This window comes from Notothenia rossii (assembly GCF_949606895.1).
Source record: "Notothenia rossii genome assembly, chromosome: 12".
NCBI classification, from domain to species: Eukaryota; Metazoa; Chordata; class Actinopteri; order Perciformes; family Nototheniidae; genus Notothenia; species Notothenia rossii.
The window spans coordinates 16,350,669-16,377,660 of record NC_136911.1 but is presented as its reverse complement, the minus strand read 5'-3'; the positions used below and the strand labels follow the sequence as shown (position 1 = coordinate 16,377,660).

Genomic DNA, 26,992 nt, shown 5'->3' with positions numbered 1-26,992 from the left:
AGTAGAATGTAGTGCTTTCGCAATTATAAACAGTATAGGCTATATGCCTGCATTTATTACGGTTACATTATAGATGATCAAAACCAAGCTTAAGAACAACCACAGCGAAACATCAAGAAAGTGCAACAAAACAAGATATAGTAAGCCTAAAATGACTTACCAGTACAATAACACAACGGTAGCCGAGGGCAGCTAGCTCCCGGTTGCTACAGATAGCAGCTGTTAGCAGTTGGCATTACTTTAGCAACAAATACAGGTTTGTGTAAAAATCCCAGAGAAATGAGGCAGAGTAGAACCATAGAACCATAAAACAATAAAATGTTTCTAAGTCTAGCCTTATTCCATGACAGAAATGAAGGTGTGCGACTAAATGCGGCACGACTTCTCGCAGGGTTCACAAACAACCGCTAACCAGTTTCATACCAGAACAGGCGTTCGGGGCACAGAGTGGGAATGAAAGAGGCACCATTCTCCCTATTACAAGTGTCTGTACCATCAAAAATGATTCTCAAAACGTTATTTTCAAGTTAAAATGGTTGCATAATGTTGCGCTTATACAAAACATCAGCTCCTTCTGGATTAGCTGTGACGACCCTCATGGTGTCAACTGTCCTGGAGCGATGGGGGTCATGAGAAAAAGATGCTATCTCTGAGGTGTTACTTGTCATAATTCACTTCCTCTGCTGCCTGGATGTTCTCATACTGCTGTTTTGTTCCTCTGTAAGGGGCCCAAGTGAGGAGGACTAAAACGCAGCTGTCAGGGTCTTCATAAGAACTAAGATCATATAACACCGGTACTGATGCATTGGCTACAGGTTCATGTAAGAGCTGATTTCAAAATACTGTTTTTTAACAATATGATTGACCGACTCCCACGTATATCTTCAGCCTTATTTCCCCATAGAGTACTCAATCACGCCCTTTACGTTCCCTAGAGGTCAGTTACTTACGGTTTATAAGAACTCTATTGGTTGTCAAGCCTTCGCCTACAGGGCTCCACTGCTCTGTTGACACATTAACTCCAAGCGGAAAACATATCTACTCTTCATTTTGATCTCTCCTGTTTTGGACGGTTTGACAGAGAGAACACAGAAAAAATTGATGTCAAATTAAGGGAAAAGAGTGGAACAACAAATCCAGATGTTTACATACACACTAGGGGTCACTGAATATTTAATCAGTATGAAAATGGCATGATTTATATGCTCAGTAACACTCAGTAACAGAGGAGAAATCCGCTTCACTAATGGGTCAATACAGAAGAAGTGAAAACACATTTAATTATGCTGGATTTGTTGACAAATGCAGGGTTCAAAAAATAAAAGAAACACAAAAAGGCTACTCCTAATTGCAACATGTTTCAAGCTATGTGCTCTTAGTGCATTTGAGCATAAATCAAACATGTATTTAAAAATCACTTGGCATTGAAAGAGATGTTTCACATTGATAATATATAAAAATAAAAATAATAACAGCACTTAAGCTTTAGCTTTTTCAACTTTAGAGCCAAATGCATGGCTTTCTCACTCTAAGCACCAGGCGTCGCTACTATATTTAACTAAGCTAGCGAATTAATAATATCAACAAGTGTTGGTCCACTGGGAATTTTTTTAACTAAGTGTTGAGGCATCTAATTCCTGCAAGCAACCTTGTCCCAAATGACAAATTAAGAGTAAAACAAAGATTGAAAAGTGAAGTAAAGGTGTGGTAGGGTTTTAAAGAATCCAGTAATAATTCAATGATAATTACTGAGCCTCACAAAGTAACAATTTTGTTTTAAAAATTACATTTATGCCCCATTTAAAGTCAGTTACGACATTGCGGATCTCTTTCAAAGCGTACACTTTCATTTATTTGTATTACATACTGCAGCTGCCTTCACAAAGTATGTACTATTACAGTATATGCGGTATGTAGAGTATGCAATTGTAACATATTACCTTCACCTTTGACCCTCTTGCTCATATATTCTGTTGCGCATAGGGATCAGGTAGGGATGCATCAGAATAGCCAGAAAACCTCTGGCTCGCATACTTCGAAAAGTAACTGGATGCAGCAGGACATCATGGTATTCAGAAAAAAACTAAAAACACATGTCCAAACATGGATTCAGGTAAAGCATCATTCACAATTCGAATATCAAAACTAAATGAAAATATATTTTAGACCATGTTATCTGAAAATCATGACATACTGTAAAGGCAGTACAATGAATTGAGTGTAACATTTCTGATATATTGCACATTTTTTAAATGACGTTTTTTCGTGTAGACTACTTACCTTCAAACAGTATCACTTCTAAGTAAGGTAGTATTGAATCACCTCAGAGGTTTACTTGGTGTCGACTAAACACAACAGCTCTCTGGTTCCTTCATCTGTCTCTGCCTGCAGCAGCTGATGGTGCAGGATGAGGGAGAGCCTCTGCATCGAAGGCCACGGGGGTGGAGGGGGGGGAGATCACAACATTATCGCTGCACACTGGGAAGTTGTCACGGTGACAAACAGACCGCTTCGAGTGTTGCATTCTCTAAAAACACATTCATTGAGTTAAATAAACTCTGCAATAGATGATATTGGGGCAGCACTATTAAATGTTTAACTACACTCTCCCTCAAGGACTTTAAAACCCACCCAAGATTAAACCACTTTATTTCCTCCCCCCTGCTTCTTTCCTTTCCACATGTCTGTTAGTGCAGTGATGCTGCAGCGGACACACCCATGCACCCTCCGCTGCCTCTGTGTCTTTGACCCTGAGAAGTTCTCCAACGCACATTGCTGCAGTGCCCACCCAAGACAAGCCCCCCTCTCACTCCTAAGCACTACTGAAGAGAAAAACAAAGGTTTAGTAGGCTGAAAAATAATTTAGAAAAGGAGTTATGTTCAAGGAAAAAAATATGTATTTTTATTAATGTAATTGAGATCACATTTCAAGCAATTTCAGCAACCCGCCTGCCATAGTTGCATCCCCCAGAAATCTTAGAGTAAACATGCCACTTGGGTGCAAAAGCTCACCCGAACATTGATGGAAAATAGGCTGTACCCAGCTGAAATGAGTGACAGTTAACATGGCAGGGGGGGGAAATAAACTGCCTTGGTGTGTGTCATTGTGTGTATTTAATCAAAATGTTCTTTCTCACTGCCTGTCTAGTGGTTGAGCATGAGAAGCTGTATTTCACCGCTGTTCACATGGGAAAAAAAGTAAAACCTTTGCGACCAAACTTCCTCTCAGCTATCCGGAGACGACGGTATGAGATAAGAGATGAAACCTGACGAGGTGGGTAGTAGAAAACAAGAGTTCTCCTTTTATTTCTCCAGCCACAACATACTGTCCAATTACAGTACAGACTCCCAATTTTAAATTTGCACACATCACAGTTTAAAGTTTTGAAATGAAAAATACAACACAACTATGAAAAAAAGACATTTGCACAAATTAAAACCTATAAAAAATATAAAAGCTGTACTCTTAAATCTCATTTAGACAAGTACCATTTCAAGAACATAATGCACAATAGAGCAGACAAATTTAACTGAACCATTAGTTTCTTTTAAATAGAAGGAAAATACATTTTTTTCATCATGCAGAGGTTGTAATATTAAATAACGAATCAAACAAAAATAATATATACTTCTCTATATATCTCTCTCTCTTTTAAAATTTCAAGTCAAAGCACTCCCGTCCCTTATATTGGGAAAAACAAGGTTAAAACACCAGAGGATCCACAATGCTTTCATTAGCTGCCATCGTCACATGGCCTTTTGTCGAAAACATTACATCTTTTTGGCACAGAAAAAGACGTTCATAATGGCAGTAGCATTTTGCATTATAAAAGAGGGCGGAGCTGTAGCTCTTTTTCCGTTATAAAATAAAAAAAAGCAACAAAAGAAAGAAGAAAAAAAACATTCTGTGCACCGACATCAGTCAGGAGAGTGGCGTCTCCCCCCAGCAGGGTGTGAGGCAAGCAGTAGGAGCAGCCAAGTCTACTGCAGCATGCTCTTGATAGTCTTGTTGGTTGATTCATCATTCAGATGCTTGGTTGTGTACCTACAGGGGAGAAAATAAGACTCAGTGACCAGTTCACTTCTTCCCGCAGTGGTATACAGATCATATCCCTTATAATAGTCTTTCTCATTAATATATTATAGGTATCAGATATACATGTATACAAAACATGTCTTTGAAGTGTTTGGCTCAAAATACCAAACAGATCATGCATTGTAGCATGCCATAAACCCCTCTGTTTCAGCCTTGTTTTAAAAGTGCTGATTCTGTGTCTGTAGCTTTAAATGCAAATGAGCTGCTACTGGCCACGCCCCTCTGCAAGATGATTGGTTAAAACACAATGGTGCTCTAGGAGGAGATGCAGGTGATAAGGTGGGCGGGTGTTACCTTGGTTGGTTATTGGTTAACCCAGAAAAACATTGTGACATCACAAAGTGGCCAACATCTGATCAGCTCATTCTCAGACAGGTTTTTATATCAATGGATCAGGACAAAGAGAGGGATAATACATGTTCCTGAAACGTTATGGATCTCTTAACACAGAGGATACACATTTGTATGTATAAAAGAAAAAGTGGATTTTGCATAATAGGTAGACCCTCCAGAAAAACGCGATTCTGCGATCGCAGAATTTCCCGCATAATCAGCAAAGTGGCGCAGATTTTTTAAAAGGCCGCATATTTATCAAAAGGCCGCATAATCTCCGCATTTTTCCACACAAAGTTGAGAAGAAAAAAAAGTTAACTCGTCTTGACGTCATCAGCTCGCGCATCACAGAATGTAAACAACAGTGTATAGAGTGAACGTGTGGAGCTCACACGATAGAGAAAACACCAAGATGAAAAAATCTAATCCATCTCATTTACCGACGAACATTTCTACTAAAGACCGGGCAAAAAGTGGGGGGAAACTATTCTGCACCCCGTGCAACTGTGTGTTGGAGCCAAAGACTGTATATTGGTTGGAGCATAAGAGAAAATCGACGGTGAGCATCAACATCCAAAACCCTTTCGAGGGCTACAAGAAACGAAGTGAGTAGCCTACAAGATTGAAGCTGGTCAGATAACGAACGAGTAAATGAAAACAGAATGAGGCGGAGAAGTGTGTGTGTGATAAATAGCCCAATTGCTTTTACAATAAATAAACATTGAATGTGTTTAATTGAATAGTAAAGGGGTTTAACGTTAGTGGCAGGTTGTGTGTGAGAGAGAATAAATAAGACAGCCCAATATTTAAAAAAATTGTTATTCTTTTCCCCCGCATATTTACGCATATTTCGCAATTTCACCGCATAAAATCACATAAAACCCCCGCATGTTTAATCGCATAATCAAGGATTTTTGCCCGCGTTTTTCTGGAGGTCTAAATAGGTGACCTTCAAGAGGAAAGTTACAAATGTAGTAATGTGAAGACATTTAGGAAAATAAAACGTTTAAGCATCAAAAGCACACGTTTGGCAGAAAATATGCCTCACATTATTGAATTGGTAATACTGATACTGTAGGTTAATGTTGAAGCAGAATTTCACTGTCATTACTAAGTGGAGCTAATAAGGCTGCAACTAACACATTTAATAGAGGAAATAATCAGCAAAGCAATCTGTAATGAAAATAATTATTATCTTTTGTCAATTAAATGTCAAAAGATCAAAGTGAAAACGGTCTGTAATAATTCCCAAGAGCCCAATGTGACGTCTTCAAAGAAAAGGACCAGTCAACATCCAAAATGATTCTCGGTTAACTTTCATCGCTGAGAAGGAAAAGCTTTGAGTCTTCACATCTGAGAGGAAGCTTCCAACAAATATTTTCTAGTTTTCCTTTAAAATGGCTGTACAACATTTGAATTATCAAAGAAGTTGCTAATAAAGTCTAATGATCAACTTAATGATTTCTGGATGAATCGGTGCAGCACCAGAAGCTAGTTTTTCAACTTATTCTGTATAGTTAATAAGATTAGTCCGTGGGTTCCAAAGCCAGGGGTTGGACACCTCCAAAGGGTTACGAGACAAATCTGATGAGGTCTTATGGCAGAGGATGTAAGAAAATAATACCATATGCTTTCCACATTTATTAATATGTTTGGATCTTTAGACCTTTTTGCACATTGCGTTACTTAAATTAACGGGGAAATGGGACATCTGTTTTAGTTGTACATTTTAACCACTCAGACTCAACACATAAAAGTGGGGCCAAAAATAGCCACTTTTCTTTCTGAACCAGCCAAAAATGAAAGGAAACAATGTTTGAATCCAGAACAAAAAAAGTAGTATCCACCATGAAGAGTAAAAAATACAATATTTTACCATAACATGTAGTGGAGTAGAAGGGTAAAGTAGAAAGAAAAAGTACCTCAAAGTTAGATTTATATGTATTCATGTACAGTGCTTGAATAAATATACTTTCCAATTACTTTCACAATTCCATTCAACTACAATATGTTTGTCATCCTCTGTCAGATCAGAGATAAAACCACCAAAACAAAGTCTGACTCCATGTGACCGGGAAGTGCCGCAGAGCCTCGGGCCCCGGTACAGATGTGAGGTCACCACGGTAACGGCCCCATCATCTGGAGCAGCTGTGGGCTTTAGGCGGGGCGGCTAAAAAACATTTGGGAGACTGTGAGGGGGGACGAGGTGTCAGAGGCAATCGGGCATTCTGGAGAGGCTTCCACACCCAACCCGGATCACAAAGCTCACAGCTGACCCCGCTGGACTGTGAGTCACTGGGGGGAGGCATCCGCTGCTCATGAACAGGCACCGATATCTTTCACTTCACAGCCCTCTCTTTTTTTACAATGAAATCCAAGAACTGGAGCTACAATCCCATTTCACGCTGGGCTGTAGGGAGAAAAACTCAATTAGGTTCCACCGGTAGCTCACCTGAGAGCGTTGAGGAGGCCTTCCACGCTGTTCGGAGGCTGATCTTTGAGGACTTTGATGCAGCCTTTCATCTGCGGACAGGAAACACTCTGTTAGCTTCATATAGCACGCTGTGAAGTGGGTCAGTGGAGTACAAATTCAAAGCGCTTAAATCTTTTTCATTGCCACTTTTTATACTCCACCTCCACTAAACTCCACTTTGTGTATCTGACAGCAGTAACTTCTAATACTATTTTAAATTTTATTTATTGTGATGAACTTTAAAAAGGCATAAGGAAATCCTTTTTCTCATCCTTTATGGGATGAGAAAATGATCCTATATCTTACAAAAAAACACTTTAATAGCCTCTTAGATCAGCTTAAGAAAAAACAGGGGTGTATAACAGGACTTTGATTTTTAGAGTACGAATATGATGCATAATGTTTATATCAAGGAAAGAATATGGTATAAAAGGCAACAAACATATTAATGCAATAGTGAAATGTATCCAAAGCATCGTATATAATAGGTAAACATTGACAGGGAATTGTATTACTTTTTATACTTTAAGTACATTTTGCTGAGAAAACGTAAATATACGTGTACTGTACTTGGTGTCTTAAATGCAGGACTTTGACTTGCAGTGGAGTATTTTCATGTCAGGTTTTTATCACTTCAGTAAAAGATCTGAATCCTTATCCCACCACGACACATGGCTTTACTCACATCGATTTTGGACGACTTTGCGAAAGCTCCAACAGGATGGACGTAGTCGTACAGGATGATGACCCCCACCATCACCCGGAGGCAGAAAGACACCGTCTCCTCACTGGCGAACCGGCTGCGGTACTCCCTGAAAGGAAACGGAGGAAGGGTCAGACGAATGAACCCTATGAAGTAGAGGAACTGAAGAGGGTCTTACTAACACAGGAAGTCACTCACGGCGTTTCCAACATGACTTTACACACAGTGGCCATCGTGCTTAGGCAGTCTGTCGTGTTCTCGATGGGCAGGTTCTTATTCTGTAACGAGATGGAAAAATAAATGACGGCATGCTTTCAGAATATCTGTTAAGTGTTCACAGTTTTTGGTACCGTCATTCTTACCTCTGATACAAACTTTGTTGTGCCGTCACTTAAAGCTTTCAGCATGGGCGTGGCATCGGCGTAGAACAGAGATATCCGATTAGCCAGTTCATTGTTGACCTCATTCTCACATTCCGCCTGAAAATCAATAGAAATAATGACATTATATTTTGAAATTCAATCAATCATTCTCTTGAGGTCAAAGGTCAGGGGCAGCTACAGAGCAGAGATCCTGGCACCCATGAGGACTGTTCACCCCAAAAACAATGCATAACACATTCTCCTGATGATCTGAAGGGATAGTAGACGTCACAAGGTTTCTTCTCCGAATATAAAACATTCGATGGACGAAAATAGCCGAGAAAGCTTTGTAGGAAGCATAAAGGGAAAAAGGGAATCGGCATTGAAGTGAATTGTTTGTTCATTTTCTTATTACCTCTGACAAATGCAGCTGGGCCGTGCTCCAGATCTGAATTGAAGTAGTAATCAATCCAGACCAGTCCACACAACACTTCTTACAGTATGTTGTTCCCTTCTGTTTTAGCGTTGCATGTGATATTAATCCACGTCCTTCTTCGCAGATAAACAAAAGCTGGATCAGTGTCTCTCTGTTTCCTGTGACAATCCATCATGCTGTTTAATGTCTAGTTAATGTTATGGACAACCAATTTTATTTCGGTTACTCGTTGCGGTAAATGAGATTACACTTGTCCCGGTAAACAAAGGAAAGATAATGATCATGGGTGTCTCAGGAGTCCGATATGTTTACAGAACTATAATGTCTTTTCATGAGACAGATGAGTGACACATCTAAACTGCTCTTAAAAGCCTTTCTTCAAAAAGCTGCTGCTCTTTACTGTGAAATTAAAATAATGTTATTAAAACCCATAATTAACTCGTTTTATGTTATGTTTGCTTAAGAGGTTTCAACTCTTAAGAAAGCACGAAACATAAAATGTTGTCTGGAAATATTAGATGTTTTTTTCATTGTTGTCATGCAGCTGCAATGAGTTGCACATTAAAAGGAATTGAATTAAAGTGAGAAACACTGATATGAACCTGCTCACCGAGCCCTTCTGCCCCCCCCCGGTTTCCCAGCTGACTAACAAGTCCTGCTGCTTTATAGTTTCAGTCTGAGCGAGACATAAAAAAAACACCTGGAGGATATATCACAAAGAACGTCGTGTCTCTTGAACAGCCTGTTCTAAATGTGTCCGCATATTTAAATCATAACATTGTGTCCTGCATTTATTCGTTTTTTTATAAAAACGCTGACAGAATATGAATAATCTCCCCAAAATCTCAAACCGATTCATGTTTTAACAAATGATGACATATGAGCTCAAAGACTCCGTTACCGCGGGGACAGATGTGTTTCATCTCAGACGTCGGAATGATTCAGTTGCCTGAGCGCTGACTAAAACGCTGCTGTGTGAGAGGACGGCCTCCCGAGCGTCTGACAGGTCCTAACGACAACTTGTCTGGGCCCATTTGCCTAATGGCACATTCTGCTTTGGAGAATAAAACCTCCTGTCAGCCGGTCAAAACTAAGAGCAGCTCATTGTGCGCGCACGGAAACACAAATCTCCACTTTCCTGCTTTAAAACGATCTCTACATGCCCTTGAAGCTGCTGAATAAAGATGTATATCTAGTGGAGTGCAGCGCGCATGATATAGGAGGGCATGTGTCCTTAGAATTTCATATGAAAACTATTGTCTGCTATGAATACAGGAACACTTTAGTATGGAGTGAGCTTTAGTGGCTCCACAGATAACCTACAAAAAGGTACACTGGCACACTTTTAGGTTGCAACTCAAAGAGACTTTGTTTGTTTTTTTAGATAACATAAAGCCATATGGACAAGCTTATATCACATTGATTGGACACCTTTGTCATCATCAGCGCTACATGGATCCATGTTGGGAAATCTCAATTTAAATCCTCTTGTGACAGGATGTCTACTGCACAGACTCCACATTGACCTGCAGTTAGGCGTTTCATCTCTGGAGGGATTGGGCTCGAGCTACTGATTTGGGATCAGTTTCTGCCGCCACGCGCTGCTGCCCAACACTTTGTGCTTCAAACTGGCTGACACTCCCCGTGGGGCTCAGGTTCATGTAGCGCGACGCTTCCTGCCGCACTCCCCTCCGACTCATGGGGGCTCTAACAGTTTGCAAACTTCATCCATCACTCCTGCCTTACTGAGCGGAGATTATAATGGGAACTGATGGCTTTGAATCAGGTCGGAGAATAGAGTAATCATGATGGCGCACATTTTTGCATTCGATCAGGGCCAGCTCCATGGCAACTTTTATAGGAATAGAAACACATTTTTCTATTTAAATAACCCTCTGATAGCTTATGCCAATGGTGCCATTATTTAATATTTTATTTGAGTTTCTTTTCAAACATTCTGCACATTAATGAAATGAAAAGATATAAAAGGATCAGAAGGGGAGTCAGGAAAATATGCTTTCTCTTTGTGCTCCTTTCATCCAAATCACCACAAGTAGTGACCCAGTGTAACCTAAACATTGATTAGAGAGGGACAGAGTGTGCTCACCGGTACGTTGTTGATTCGCATTCGACTCAGAGTTCTCCTATAGTAGCTGAAGTCATTCTGAATGGCAGGATTTGTCATCTGATAAAGAAAAACAACAGAAAAGCATCTTAATAGGGAGATAAAGAGACTAAGGGGGGAGAGTTTGTCTGTAGGTGGCACCGCCTGCACCTGGAAATTCACTTCTGGATCAAACACACCATCATCACGACACAATGTTTTAGCCAACAAGGCAGAAACTTAACTTTGGGGGGGAATGACATGAAAAGAACATGGATACAATTACAGTTTTATTTGCTGAACTGGATTTGTATCCTCTGACACTCATCCCCCTTTACATCCCCGCTCATCCTGTCAGGAACTATTTGGTTATTTAACAGTCGGGTCAACAATTATAGAGCTGACAAAAAAGGTATAAAGGGTCTCATTAAGGGGAGAATGGACAAAGCTTACTCTGATATAATTCAAACGTACAGACCAAGATAAAGGCCAAAAATATGAATCGTCTGGTTTTACCGGGAAGCTAAAAAAGTGACCCCCTCAAACGGAAGCCAACCAGAAAGCGCCTTTCAAACGTCAGCACCAGTGAGAGCTCATCATGTGGTAATTATCCTCATTCCTGTATGAGCCTGTCACAGTCAGAGCTTCACTGGCAGCATGCTAATCCTGCTACAATAGGCTGGTACTCAGTCTGTGTCCACTGTGTGCACCAGGAGAGACAGGCTGCTGAGGGGGGGGGCTGCCTGCCGCACAGACACTTTAACTAGGTCAGAAGCCCGTGTATGGGTGTGAAAGATTGATGAATAGGCCTGGCATGCCACCTTGCACCCCCTACCTTCATGTTTTTTTATCTTGCCAGTCTGGGTAGTGGGCACTAATTGGGACGTCGCTGAAAATCGCCTGGGGGTGACAGGGCGTGTTACGTTTTTTTTAAGGAAGGCGAGGGGTGAATGGGAACCAGTTCACCCACTTGTCTAACAAGATAAGTGCTCACAAAATTATGTTTTTGAAAACTGCATCGGCCAATACCAGCGCTCCATTTCTGGTGTTTTCTGGGTTGCCATTTATGCCTTCAATTAATCAATCAAACTTCATTTATAAAGTGCATGAAATGTAACATAAATTACTCGAAGAAACAGTTAACAAAAATAAGAACAATACCTCCTATCACTACCAGTTCATCAACATAGCAAAACAACTGTCATTGAAAAAAAAAAAACTTAATACCAACAGAAGTCAGATTAAAACAATTAAATGAAAGGCCAAATCTTGATTCAGCTCTTAAATCTTTGAACATTTTCTTAATTCAACTTCTTGGAGTTTCATCCTCCATCATTTCCTAAAACCTGCTACTATATGCAGGTCTGAAGTCAGGATAACGACAATTAGCAGACCTTTTCTTTCCCGCTATAGCCCTCATTAGCCATTTCACTGACATCCACTGTATTCTAAACAGCCAAGCAGTATCAGGAATCTAATTAAATGCTAATCACGCAGTCACTGGCTGCCGTTTAAAAATGCAGGGCTAAAAATCAATTTGTGTAGGGCAGCGAAGAGCTCTGGTTTGTATCAGAGGAATAAAGTGCAGAGTTTAAAATCAACATCTTAAAAGGTGAGTTGGAGGTGTACAAATTGAGAAACTGATACATGGGATCTGTGGGAGAAAGGTCGTACTTTAAGCTCGTCAAAGCGCAGTGTGAAGTGCAGGATCTCGGCGAACTGCTTGGCCAGCGCCTGCTCCCGCTCCAGGTGCTGAGTGGGGTCGTCGTAAGTCTCGCTGGTCAGAGCTCCCAGAAGACTGTGCAGCGCCGCCTCTGTGTAAAAAATGTCGGTGTTAGAGGTTTCAGCGCTGTCAGGGGGCGGCAACAAAAACATCAGCCTTCCTGTGGAAAATGCATATGATGAGCTTTGATTCATTCTGTGAGGACACTTTGTGAATGTTTAACCTAGAGACAGTGGCTGTTAAAGTCTTTCGGGACACTATAGCTGCTGAATCATATCCACTTTCCGTCTTTTTTGGTGATCCAAGCACCAAGTTTACAGCTCTACATGTTAAAAAGGTCATAAGGAAGAGGAGTACTGCATATAGCATGAGATTTTGTGATGCGTGTTCAGATATAACCTGCTGTACAGTTGGTCACTAAATCAATTGAATAACATTACAGGGCTGTATCACTTCTTTTCATCATGCATTCTTTTCTCATTCATTGATTGTCTATGAATGTGAAAAAACCTTATCCAAATGTAGTGTTTTGTCGTAAGAACAGTCCAAATTAAAATATGTTTTAGTTGATAATCATATAAAGAAAATGAACTTGCAAAACAAAGTTATTTCATTTATCATGTCAAATATCTGATGGTTCCAGCCTCTCAAGTGTGAAGATTCTGCTACCTTCCTCTGTTTTACATTCATTTAAAATGTATAGCTTCAAATTTCAGATTTTGTACCATATCTTTCTATTTTCTTGATTAAATGACAAAGGTACATTTTAAGAATAAAACAATAATATTATTGATCGTTAGTTGCTTCCCCAATGCGGTCAAATCAATTTGGTATTTCATGTGTTGCACTTGATCTTAACAAGCCAGAAAACACATCCCATCATAAAGACTAAAGCTGCTGTTAATCAAGGTCTCCTGATTATCATATGTACAGTTGGGTTTATTTATACAGGCCAAAATGACTTCTATGCCAAATGTGGACCCTCTTGCTTACTAAGACCCCTACATCTGGATATGGAAAGTTGTATTTATGGACAATTCAGGAAGAGCAACAGAGAATACTGCTCCTGCATGTGTGATGGATGAGGCCAGAGAACAATAACTAACAGAACCGATAACACGGTGAGATATGTGAACAGTGTCAGCCGGCTGAAGCCTCCTGATTAGGCCTCCGACAGATAATGTAAGGGGGGGGGAAGCAGTCATGGTGCCCAAACTGCCCAGGGCCCAGTGCCATCCTGGGGGAGGGGGGGGTGGGGCAGAGTGTGGGTAAAGGGGGCGGGCCGAGAGGCTTTCCTGCTCAGATGCAGATGAGACATGGGACTAATTATCTCATCGGCATGAAATGTGGGGGATGGGGGGCACGGGGTTTCATTCAAGGAGGATTACAGTCATTGTTTTGACAGTAAGTAAATACAAAGCCTGTGCCATGCCTGGACATACCATACCCCCAGAAAACAGAGCCATCATTAAGCATGCGCCGACAGGGAAACGAGGAAAAGATTAGGTGAAATGTAGTGAAGAACTTCCAAACAAGGAGTATTATCAAACAAATATGTCATGCTCAACCACACAGTTTGAAAAAAATAGAAAAAAAATCTTTAAAGCCCAGAGGGAATTTGTATTTATAGATGCAGAATCCAGTCTAGACGCTGAACAGAGGCTTCAATAATGACATAACCCAGAGGAGCTCGACATCTGAAGGGATGAGGCTACCAAATGAGCGCTTTGGATACATTTACTGGAAGTGTACTTTATAATTCTTCTTGATTACATATGACGATGAGCATTGTCAACATAACCTAGAAAAAGGGCCGATTCAGATGGCGGTGTACTTCGGATAATCGAGTGGGGACTTCCAGGAGACGGACAGCGCTGGCAGGGCAGTAAATTGAGCGTGTTTGCCGTGCCGTAATGACTCCCATATGTTTGGGCCAGCGTTCGCAGCAATGAGGCTGATTAAAAATGGCCTTGGTGGTGCTTTTTTTTTTAACCCCGCCCTCTAGGTCCCAGTCAAAACAGAAGTTCAGTCGGAGCTGCTTTCAGGCCCTCAGAAATGAGACACTCTAGAATGCCGGGAAGTCGGGGCTGTCTGATCTCATTAGGTCATGGCAGGGCATGTAGAGAGGGGCGGGTCAGGGAATGGCGGGAGTTTAGTCTGGTCTACAGTGTGACAATAACAAACCTATAGTCTTGATAATTAGTAGCAGGTCTTTAACTAGAAAACGAGTAGCTTTAGTAGTGTTATTGAATTGCCGTGAATGCCAGAAGTAGTCAGTAGAGCAGGAGAAAACTGTCCCTTATGTAACTGGTGTGGTTTCACTCATCAGGCTAAAATGTTATTGTGGGGTTTCTTTTGTCAAAGTAAGTAAAGAAAATATCACCATGGCTTCTAGGCAGATCTGTAGCTGGAAAATGAAAGATTTTATGCAAGCAATGTTAACTTAAGAGACAGACTTAGGTGTCAATGCCTGCAAGAAGTAGTAGCATTCAGACAAAATATGCAAAAATATACCTTTAAATCCTAGGTAGGCCTACATGTTTTTCTGTCAGCAATTATAAATGCATGTCAAAGATCGATGTCAGTCTAAGAACCAGCAGTTGGAGCGTGCTAATCTTTCCCTCCATGTGCTAAGGCCAAAATGATTTATCAGGAAAAGAATGCATCAGCTTTTCAAATGTGATGATTTTGTAGCTATTCCATTCTTAACAGTTTGTGTAAAAAGATACTGAAGGTTGTTTACAACTTTGACTCACTAAACAAGCAATTAGAATACAAGCTTGGATTTTATGTAGTGGAATAGAAGAAAATGTATATTATTCTGTATACAATGTTACATTTGAGTCACAATTTGCGCCTCGAGGCAATAACTAGTATTTGGGGCAGGAGAAATATGTCAAACACAAGATAATTGCATAATATTCCCTCCATAATATCTTTGCTCCTTGGTAGTGGCTCTCTGCGGATCCACCAGCCTGTAGTAAAAGACTTTCAGCTTTACGCAGATCAGGCAGGACAGCCGTCTGCGGGGGCCACCACGGCCCCTGGAGCCGAGGCAGAGAAATGGAGCAGCGGCGAGGCGGGGAGGTGGCCTACTTCGTTACATAACAGCCTCCGAGGGCCAGGCGTCTGCCACCCCCCCCATTGACTACCTTCACCACCGCCACTGAGATTACGGGGTTGAGGACGTCGAGGCATGGCGGCTCCAGCCCCCCCCCCCTGTCGCCTTCAGCCTCAGGGTCATAAGAAGATCAGGGAGCAGTAAGCCTACTCCCTCCTCCCCCTTTGTATACATGCCAATTAAACAACCTATAGCCCCATCCCACACAGAGGTCAGTGCACAGTGCAGCGCAAGCAGCATGTTGAGAAACACCAACCGTGGGGGGTTTTAAAAGCATGTTTACATAAGGCTGGGGTGTACGTTATGCGTGTGTGTCACATGTCTGGACTTTTGCAGCTCAGCAGTCAATATTGCAGATGCACATGCAGACAATTAGGGTCATGTATGGAGGCTCTGTGGATGTGGCGGCGCAGGATAAAGGACGTCTGCTTTCGTCCTTAATGGCATCACACCTGGTGCTTAAAATGATAGATGGCGCTAAAACTGTGGACCACTTAAATGATTGCACTTAGGGATTCTGCAGTGCAGGTGTGACGTTGAAATGAAATCTCACAGGACACCTGAGCTTCTCAAGTTTGAGGACCACTGATTTCCTGGCCTACTTACTAAATGCTCCTGTAGACACAGAGCAGTAAGGTACGTACCTAATCTCTGGGAGAACTCATAGAACTTCTTCAGTCGGCCCACCAGAGGAACCACAGCCGCCCACGCCTGCTCCTGTAACCTCTCATCGTTTGGATTCTGGATTGCCTGGAAATACAAACATCAAGAGGACTGTTAGTCTAAATCTGAACTGTTGGACAAAACAAGGCCCCATTACTGGTGTAGGGATGCTGATCTCTTCAAATGTATTAATGAGTAGCACTATATGCACAATTTCCTCAAGTGATTCAGTCAACGTCAGGTGGATCTTAAGACTATTGGTCTGAAAATGAAGTAGAGAGTAAGAGAGACTGAGTTTTTCCAGACCTGTGTAGCCCACTTCTAACCTTTTGAGCGAAGCAGCTCAGGGCTATAGTAGCCATTAGCACAACACACCTGAATATCTGACCAAACTGTCAGTGCTAGAGTTGCATTTCCAGAGATGTTGACAGCAGTTTTCTTGCTGCAGGTTCTGCCTTATTGATTTTTGTCAAACTGAGTGACCATCATAATTCTTATGACGTTATCGGAAATTCCGTTAAAAAGGGAAAAGGTCAGTCTCTGAGAAAAAGGGAGATGGATACAAAGGCTGCTTGCCATGAAGGTTCATAATCTGCAGATTCATGAGGCTACAGAAGGAATTCAAATGCACCTGTAGTCACAACATCACTGTTGTTGTCACTCCAGGTCTGTTGGATGCAAATACTTTTGTAATATAAAATGTCTCTTGCACATGATTTCATTAATAGGCCAAGGTTTACAAACCGACTGAGGCAAGACGTCAGCATGTTGCAATGTTTGTTTACACATTTTTATAAAAACAGTAAAGACAGCAACCACCTCAGCCCACCTTTTTGAATTTGCATGTTCTACTTCCGTTGGCAGAACTTGTACATTGTAACATTAAGCCTACTAAACCGTATTTGATTGTATACGACTAAACTCCAAGACCTCTCAATGTTTTCGCTGTTTCTTATTATTGTCTTAGTGGAGCCAATGACAATTTTAACGTTGTGGAATTCAATGTTTCTAACTTAGAGGGCGACGTGGACAAAAGAACACATCTTAACCAATGGAACGTGCTGCAAAATATTGAGCAGAAACCTGGAAACAGCTACACTCCCCTTGAGCTCTAAATAAAAAGGCCCTTAAAGTGCTCCGATGAACTAATGCAGCATCTCTTCCGTGCGTTTTGGACATTTGTATCACCTCTCTGATCTCCTGCCCCGCCCCTTTGTAGGCCTGCAGCTCGTCCAGGATCCCCTTGGCGTCCTTCAGCACCACGTCCACCTGCTCCCACACCTCTCGCTCTGCATCTGTGGGCTGTGCATCTGCAAAGGGAAACAACAAGAAAGGCGAGAGGGTTAGTATTGACCCAGATTCAGATTCATACCAGGCAGCTCTAGAAAACATCTCAAATGTTCTGATATGTTAGAAAGTCTAATACTTTCTATATGCAAATGGCAGTTCACTGAAATAATCTCATCTTTCCAGTGCTTAGTTTTATCACCACCTACTTTTCTGGCTAAGAGGAGGAAAATGGAGAAAGATAAGAGAAGACAATGAAAGGGTTATATGAACAGTCTTTTCCAAACTACTCTGGGTGAAGAGGTGGTTCAGCTGCAGAGTTTTTTTTAAATCTTGTTCTGAGAGAAGTGGCAAAAAAGAACACTATGAACCTTTTCCACCACCTGAAGCAAGAACACCTTGCCAAGTGTGATGTCTGTAAACTCCTGCTCCTCTGCAGAATCAAAAATAACCTGAAACACAGCTCACATCGACAGCTACAGTATAGTCTCTCTACTTCATATGGTATTTTCTTTTCTGCATTGTAGTTCATCATTACTTATTCATTTAAAATCTATAATTGATATGTTTGGTTTGAACCTTGCCTCTGATGTCAGGGCGTAACGCTGTCTGAAATACAAATCAATTATTGATCATTTGGTTGATTAAATGGATGATAGTTGTAATGGTATTTTTCTATGAAATCTCCTAGTAACAGTGTGAGCTGGAGGAGGCATTGTTTTTCTCTGAAGGTATGACTGAGTCTCTGGGTTTGCCAAGTGTGAGAATACTACAGCTCAGGATCAAGCCATGCTGAGGGGCCTTAGGCTACGCAGCAGCTGAACTTCACTGCTTCACATTTGAGGAAGGGGCTCTGCTGCTACTCTGCCCTGATTGATATTCTGAGCACAATCCAGCATGGAGGAGGCAGGTTGATGGGAAAGTGCAGAAGCTCTAGATTTGCCGCTGGGAAGAACACAGTGTTGAAGATAAGTGGGGGGGGGGGGGGGAGGGGGGGGGAGAAGACTGAAGAGTATCAGAGTTGATAATGCTATGGTAAGATATTCATGTGATCGATATCAGCATGGGGGGAGCCATTGCTTGGGAAAAGACACTCACTTTCAAAATCGAGGAAGAAATTGGGCTCCTGTTCCAGATCTGTGCACGTCAAAACTTTCAGTAGGTTCCCCATGTTACCTGTGGAGGGAGAAAGGAGAGCATTGGTATCTGAGGAATGTGGGGAGGGGAGGGGGGGGGGGGAGAGCAGGTGGTGAAACAGTCCTGTATCCCTGACTCCTGCTCTGCATCGCTGCGCTGGTGCCCCCAGATGAGCCCACTGCTCATCAGCGCTCCCCCCCTCCCGTGTGTGCTTCCTGTGCCAGGGTGTTGCCAAACCAGATGTCAAACCCAAAAATAAATGTTGTCCACATTCTTGCCACATTTTCCCAGCTATCATGAGCATTTACAGGCAGTTGTATGCAAAGTAATCCCTCTTTACAAGTAGGGAAATCACATTCAATCAGACAGGGAAGTATTTGTTTGCGGGACATTACAACAAACTTATGTAAAGCAAGTTGTCATGCGGGAACGTAAGATGACCTGTTTATGAAGCTTGTATACGAGTACCACTTAAAACCTTTAGAATCAGAAGTCGTGCAATGCGATGCAGTGTGTTGTCATAGGAGCAGACACATGACATCAATATTTAACACGCCTTAGTAACACAAGCGCATTCAGCATATGTGGCTCAGTGATTTAGTGTTTACTGCAAGAGCACTGTTCTATGCGTCAGGTCAGAAAACATTTAACTCAACGTTTAAATGAATACAACTGCATTCAATTATTAATCATAAAGATAAAATAAATACTGACTCATTGCCTGTGTGTGTGAGATTTAGCAGAAATGCTGTGACTTCAACATCACATCGATACCTTTCATGCCTCTAATTCAAAATACACCTCGGCGGTGGTGGGGGTGACAGCCTTACTGAGCCGATCATTCTCAGACCCTAAGGTCAACAGACGTATGACGGGTGGGGCCTGTAGCAGTTCGGAGAGAGAAACCTCGCCGGGCTCCGTCAGGGGAGATGGGTTTAACCCTTGGTGACGGACAGGCTGTACACTGAGAGGGGGCGGAAGGTGGGTCCATGCAGAATAATGACGGGGTTAAACTTTGGCAGGCAGATGTCATTTGAGATGAGTGACAGGTGAAGAGTGACTTGAGTAAGGGGCTCGGTGGTGACAGGGTAAGTCATGCCGACACAGGTAATGCTGTGAGACAGGGAGGTGCTGCGGCAGAGCAAAGTACGCACTCAGCAGGGTTAGATGGAGGGCTTTTAAAATGCATGAGATGCACCATCAGGGGGTGAGGTGGAGGGTGACATGTCTTGATAAAAACGTAGCAATGGGTCCTTACTCTAACAGACAGTATTAGTTACACATGGACATTTTCTACACTGTTGAGTCTAAGTACACAATGATTTTGTCAAGTCCTCTTCCATGTAACCAGGTACTGCATCGACACGTTTATTAATAGATGTTAGAGGAGCAGGCAACATCTGTGACATGTTAATGCCTCCTCAAGTTCGCTCTGTCTCACGGTGACTCTGAATAAAACCTAAATGGATTTCTGAACCGAGATAAAACATGAATTTAAGGACAAAAGATTCATCTTCAACTATTCTGAGGATGGATTCATCTCCAAGTCATTTTTTAACAGAAAAGGCCCAAACTTCACTGGTACTGCAATGCTACAGTCATTTGCATGTTAATATTTCCTAGTTTTCTTAGCTCTAAAGAGAATATCATTGGGTGTGGGAAATTATTTCGTATTGAACCAGATATTTAAAGAGGGAAATTGGCTAATTAATACATTGAATGTTGTATCTTTAGATTGATTAATAACAATAATAGCAGTTAGATTCAGGAATATTTCTAACTCCTATTCTGGTACTAAAATGTTGAAATAGAAATATTAGATGAGCATTTAACTTTAGTTTCTCATTTACTCTAACTAATGATGACACCACTCTGTTTTACTCGACATCCATTTGTTTTCTTTTTCTTGCATTACTGCTGCTATTTATGAAATGCTCTATGTTTTACTGGGTGGGTGCCTTAACAGCCTGTTCTTAATCCATGTCAAGCACTTTGTGACATTTTTTGGAAAAGTGCTATATAAATAAAGTTATTATTACTCCATGAAAGCTTCTTTCTACTTCGAAGGCCGCCATCACAACTGTGTGTCACTCAGCCGAGCCAGTGACCACCTGCAGAGACCCACATGCCTTGTCCTGCCTCGTCTTCGTACCCTTCACTAATGCGACCTGAATGTCTGAATGTGCCAGCGCACCTGATGCAGCCTGAGAAGGGGTGAGCGCTGTCTCCGACCTAACCCTGCTGGAGGATGTGGGCACTGCCCAATGGTCCTCTGCTGCCACCTTTCAGCCGCTCTTAGACCGGGGCGGGCCGACCAGCTGCCTGCCAGCGCTGCCAGGACCCGAGCACTTCGTAGTAGGCGCTGGCAGCCTCGCAGTCCCGCGCTGCTCCCTCATGTTGACGAAATGAGGTCATTTCAAGGACGGGGGTTTGTGTGGTTTAAAGTCCAGAGAATGTTCAAATATTGTGCATTTGACTGCTCCTTCTCTACAACTTCCCTTCTGAGAATTGTTTTTTAGAAGTCATAAACTTTGCTTCTCATTTTGATGATGACAACACTCCCTTTTAAGATCCTTTCAAAACATGACGTGTTAGTAACTGGTTGCTTAGTGATAGCGTAGTAAGAGAGAAGTGAGGGGCTGGCTGCATGTATCAGAGAGAGATTAGGGAATTGCCCCCCCCTCCCTCAGTGGCTGTAGTAGTACCCAGTAGTGCTGGCATGTCTAAGGCCCCCACGGAAAGCCAGATGACAGCCTTGTTGTTGTTTTGAACCCCCCACCGAGCCATCGCGTGCTCCCAGCAAGGGAGGGAGGGCTGCTTCTAAGGCCAGGGGCAGAATCTGACAAGCAAGAGCCCGCGCAGCTCTCCTATTGGCTGAGTGGATCTACCCAACAGCTCGCTGTATCCATGGAGTCAAAAAAAAATTTGGTACCATTGAAAACATTGCAGCAGCCAATCAGAAACGAGAGGAGTGAGTACAGTAGTAGTAGTAGTAGGACTTGAAAGCACATGAATATATTAATACAGATGAGGTAATGCGCAAAAAAGAGCGGATTAGTTGAGTGGTGAAGTCAAATAGAGACGTGGAGCCATACTTAAATCCCACTACTTAGTGACTTAATGTGATTTGATTTTTTGTGCACCTCAGCAAATTCAAACATTATCAGGAATTCTTTAAAAAAAAGTATACTTAAAAAACTATATTTACCATTGCAGATGAATGCAATGACATATTTTGCCTCTTTATTTCAACTACAAATGTAAATAACAAAATGTTGGATTTATTCTTGCAAAAATATCAACATCACAAATATTTGCAGAGTGCGCAAAAAAAGGTTGGAGTTTATTTTGGTAAAGAAATTGGTGCCACGCCCATGCAGCAGCCTGACCTCTGGATGGCACCGCCTTTTAACATCTCCCATCCCTGTGCCCTTTCTCTCTCCCTCTCTTCCCCCCCCTCCCCCTTTAATATGCACACAGAGAAGCAGGACACAGCTGAAACTGAGCACTGCGGCAGCGTCCTACAAACATGGCTCGGGGGCTGATGGCTGGCTAATGTGAGGGAAGGATAGTGCTGACATTCCACTACTCGTCTGCAGCATGAGGGTCCACGTGCCACGCTGCTTTACTATTGAGGGAAAAACAACGCCCTCCCCTACGAGGCGCAGACAGAGTGCCGAGCGTCACGTGCGCACCGCCATGGAGAGGCAGCCTGGGGTGTGGAGGGGGGGAGGGGGAGACGCAGCAGGGTGTGTGTTTATGTCTGAGACTATGTGGGTCTAGAAAGAAAAAAAACACTCATGTTTGAAGATTTTTTTTCAAATAAATAAAAGGATGTAAGGTAAGGTTGTGTGCTGAATATTATTGTATTTGTGGAAGGGGAGGGGTCTGCGAAGCGTCACACTGCAGCAATAGGCAGCTTTAAACTTGACCTAGATTCCCAGGGTGACACGCCACATCGCATTAGCCCACTCGGCCAGACCCGGACCCGGCGGAGCTCGCTGACACTCGCCCGACTCGACAGGCAGAAAACGGGGGGGGGGGGGGCAATTCCCAAAATGGGGCTGGCATGCGTCCCCCCCACCCATCTTCCCCCCTACTCAACATCTCCTTACCCAGGACCATCTCCTGCCAATCCTACCCAGCTGACTATACATGGCTTAAGGGGCACATGGCGATGAGGAAAGAAGAACGTGGTGGGGGGGGGTGCCATTTGTTTGTTTATGGGGGTGAGCTCCAATACCTCGTAGCCACGCCTCTGTATTGTCAACATCAGCTAATGCCCCCCTCACCCAGATTCAGGCAAATCAAAACAACCCTTTCAAAATCATTACAACTGACTGGGATACATGAGGTGACATCAGCTGTCTTGTGTTACTACAGCAACCGCAGCTACAAATATTCCCCGCCTAAAAAAACCTCCTGTATCAAATCACCGCGGCCGCAATGAACCCGATCAGCACAAATGGAAATGAGCGCAGGCAACCGGCAGTTTGTCCGGAGAAGCACATCAAGAGGAGGATGAAAGTGGCAGCGCCTCATCCCCGGCTTAGCCCCCCCTTCTCTTTGGACGGCACCTGATGAAAGTTGGAAACCATGGCAACAGGCACATACACAAGAGTCAGCTAAAACGCTGTCTCCATTGAAACGGAGCTCTATGAAGAGGCTTTGAGCGGCGCTCTTCAGTCACAGCTATACAACACTTTATACCATCAATAACACAGACAGATGCTGACAGCCCCGACTGATGCTAATTACAGATCGATGAATTTAACTGGGGGAAAAGCAAGTAGGGCTTTAAAACCAACACCACAGGGGTCTTTAATGATCAAGTGAAGATGTTGCCAAAAAAGGCTAGATATATTTTCTAAAGAGTCCTAAAGAGATGTAAAACCAGTCCATGGTGTTTGTATGAACTCTTCCCCAAATCTGCCACTTTGACTTTCCGCTCCATCCGCTGAACATCTGCCTCAGAAGGGAGACCACCCCACCCTGCCCTTGAAAGTCCTCAGATTCCTTCCTAGTTAAGGAAATCATTAAAAGGAGGGCATATTGACTCAAAGTAGTCAGTCAAAGTAAGCACTTCCCCTGGGGCGGCTGCCTCCTAAACCCATTCTTCTGCTAAAACAGCCCCCAAACCATCATTACACTACTGACCTTCTGACTGACTCACCGATGTCACTATGTCAACACACAAAATGAGAATTAAGAAGGAGCATTCGCTGAGAATAAGGTCTCACATTAGTAGTTTTTGAGCCAAAATGTAAGCCTAATTTAATTTGAAGAAATACAGTGGAGCATCACTTCTTTTGTTTACTGCAGAATATTACCCTAACAGGATTTTGGGTGGGGCACATTTGAGGGTTTTTTTGGATGGATGATGAGTGTCAGATCGAAGAGGACCAACATGTTCATCCAGTGAGGGAGGAGTGCCATCTGGAGGACACAAACATGTATGCACCATAGACTGTATATGGTATGCACACAGAGTGAACGGAGGGGAAGACCACTCCCAAGCATTGTTGCCATCATAGGCCAGCATCGTCAATGCTTCTGCTAAAATGTCAAAATGCCCACGACAAGTGACCGTAGTTACAGTGACATCACTTTGTGGAGAATCATAACCTAGTACAGAATTTTAGAGTAAATTGTAGCAAATAAAATGTATTTCTAACTCAGGACGGCATGTTATTGTGGACTAGAAGCAGCACTGGTGTCTAATGTGAGAGCACCATCTAGTGTTCACATGCAGCTATTTCAGGGTGAAAAACATACAATTAAAATGTCATTTTCTGCAGACTTAATGTAAACGTTAAGACTTTCCAACGCGTACGTCTGCAGATAAATGACTGCAGCCCGGCGCACTCCTTAAGGGAACCCAGGCAGGAAGTGATAAAGTGTGAGGCCTTCAGTGGCATTAATAATAGATGGGTGAGGAGAAGCTGGGAGCTTTTAGCTGATATAACAAGACACTCTACATATTACACCCTCTCAGACATATCATCTCAAATTACCTGGTTAGCGGGTGAGGTCGAGAGGGGCCGGAGCGTGTTCCATATGCTGAGTCAAGATTGCAGCAACTGATATATAAGCACGCCTTCTAAATTGATTCAATAGGCTAAAAATACATCCTTTGCTATGGTAAAATGGGAAATCCCTTGTTATAAAGACATTATCCTTAGAAAAGTCTATATTTCCCTTGCATTAGCCACCATCTACACAAGTATAACAGTACTAGGCTTCACCATCTGGGGGCAGTATTGACCCAATTATGATCAAAGCACTAGTGAGGCAAGAAAAGCTTCACCTCAGGCTACTTTAGCACACCTCCCCCTGGCTTAGCGAGGCTAATCCACCCTGTATGTATTCACACAAAACCTGGCCTGCTGCATTAACTCAGCCCCATTCTCCATTCATAATGCAACACGTCTCCTGCTCCCCTGTACTGCCACGGGGTTGTGTGCTGCATGCTAACCAAAATAGCTGGCCATTCAGGCTATTTAAGTGAATGGCTTACATCTTGCTAGGCCACTACTGCAGCTCTACATTAGCCTCGACACAAACACCTTTCAAGGGGACACACTGATTTAGTGATCCTATATATGAACCAACCACCTGAGGCTTAGCTGTCAAAAACTCCACAGCATTCCAGCACCGGAGCTTAGCCAATCGAGTGATGATTGTTTGGCATGGTAACAATCTCCAAGGAGACGCGGAGGAAAAATACAAAGGGGGATGGGCAGACGTGCAAGCAGCGAGAAAAATGATGAGGTGAAGAAAAACAAACAGAGGAAAAAAATGGAGAGGAGGAAAGGAAATCCCTGATAGAAATAAATAAAACAAAGGCATTGTGCAGTAAGCCTCATGTTAGAGTGAGTCGTGTGAGCAGTGACCCTTCCCCTGTAGTTACATAAACACTCAGCCTTGCAGGGCAGGAAGCTGGGAGCACCTACATTACTCAACTCCTTTTTATGGCCCACAATGCACTTCATTTCCTGAGCATGCATTACACATACACCCACAGCACAACGCATTAAGACTTCGAATAGGTAAACTACAGGTGCTCTTATATAACGACTGTCTACTTTGTAATACAGCTAGTAATACATCATTATGTATCAAGTTTAAACTTTTGATAAGCTGATGATTGCAAATTAAATTACAAGCATTGTTATTTTACATTTAAACTCTAGCCACCCGTGTCCTGCTGATATGTTTCCACTCAAACCAAATTGAAGTGTATCTATTTTCCAAGTCAGTCTCATATCTGACTAAATCACCAAAAAAAAAGTATTTGGATATTTCCGTAACTGACTCATAACGGCAGAAATGCAGGTGCACAAACAGACTTGCTGTAGACTAGTAGTCTGTTCTTCCAACCATTACCGTCTATTCAAATAAGAATCAGATACGGGTTCTGTTCTTGAATAGATAATGGACATGTAAACAAATAACAGCAAATATAAAGATGGCAATCTGGAGCAGAAAGTGAAGGCGGAACATATGGAAATATTCCTACACAATAACACAATATTAGCATTGCAGTGGTGGAAAAATAACTCAGATCCCTTACTTAAGTAAAAGTACTAATATCCCAGCCTAAAAATGCTCCACTAGAGAAAAATCATGTATCAAAATTAAAAGTACTACAAAAGTGTTGTATCGTTATAAAATAGGGCTGCTCGATTATGGCAAAAATCATAGTCTCGATTATTTGGGTCAATAATTGTAATTGCGGTTATTAAATGCGATTATTCATTGACTTTGAAAACATCCATTTATTGGAGAAAAAAAAAATTGAACAGTATTTTTTTAACAGTTGATTACCCTGAACTTTAAGTATAACTCAACTGAAAAACCAAAAAAAAAAAAAAATAATCGTTTTATTTCGATTACGTTGTTTTTCGTAATCGTTGCAAGCCATAATCGTAATCGCGATTAAAATACGATTAATTGAGCAGCCCTATTATAAAATATTAAATAATTTTGTTTTTCTCATTAGAAAATACGTAAGAGTTTTTTGGATGTAGTAATTTGTCAATATGGAGCAGATTTTGGAAAGTACTGAGAAAATAAATAGTAAATATATAACGTATAAACACACAAAAGTGCAGTAAAAGTACAATATTTCCCTCAGAAATGTAGTGGAGTAGAAATCAAAAGTAGCAGAAAATGGAAATGCTCAAGTAAAGTAAAAGTATCACAAAGATATACTTAAGTATATTACTTGAGTAAATGTACTTAGTTACTTTACACCACTGCTAACTTGTCCATGTTGACATTTTATATGTTATTTGTTGCTTTGGAAATGTCTCCGTATCTTATACTATCATACAAATAAAGATGTCAGTCTTGCTTTGGGACATCTAGATTTCAAACAATTAGTCAATTAGCTGATGAGCAAAAACACTAAGTCCGCATCCATTTTAACTTATGGATTTAATGATCCTTTAATAATTAGCTAGTAGTAGCATCTGAGCTGTGAGGATATACTACTTCTATTTGTCATACAGTACAATAAATCAGAGATGTTCAGATGTGGGATATTTCCAAC

At 42.0% G+C, this 26,992-nt stretch overlaps 1 protein-coding gene across 2 annotated transcripts in view; it reads right to left on the bottom strand.

Annotated features, from left to right (window-relative positions):
* Positions 1-3,279: 3,279 nt before the first annotated feature.
* The window catches only part of fam49bb (family with sequence similarity 49 member Bb), a 32,130-nt gene continuing 8,417 nt past the window's right edge, over positions 3,280-26,992 (bottom strand). For both annotated transcript variants that reach the window (XM_079660986.1, XM_079660985.1), the window contains 10 exons: positions 18,400-18,477; positions 17,203-17,324; positions 15,996-16,101; positions 12,182-12,321; positions 10,511-10,588; positions 7,968-8,084; positions 7,804-7,883; positions 7,588-7,714; positions 6,882-6,952; positions 3,280-4,045 (listed from right to left, as the gene is read on the bottom strand). In XM_079660986.1, coding sequence (XP_079517112.1) covers positions 3,982-4,045; positions 6,882-6,952; positions 7,588-7,714; positions 7,804-7,883; positions 7,968-8,084; positions 10,511-10,588; positions 12,182-12,321; positions 15,996-16,101; positions 17,203-17,324; positions 18,400-18,472 — 978 coding nt within the window. In that variant the 5' untranslated portion in view covers positions 18,473-18,477 and the 3' untranslated portion in view covers positions 3,280-3,981. The remainder of the gene's footprint in view (positions 4,046-6,881; positions 6,953-7,587; positions 7,715-7,803; positions 7,884-7,967; positions 8,085-10,510; positions 10,589-12,181; positions 12,322-15,995; positions 16,102-17,202; positions 17,325-18,399; positions 18,478-26,992) is intronic.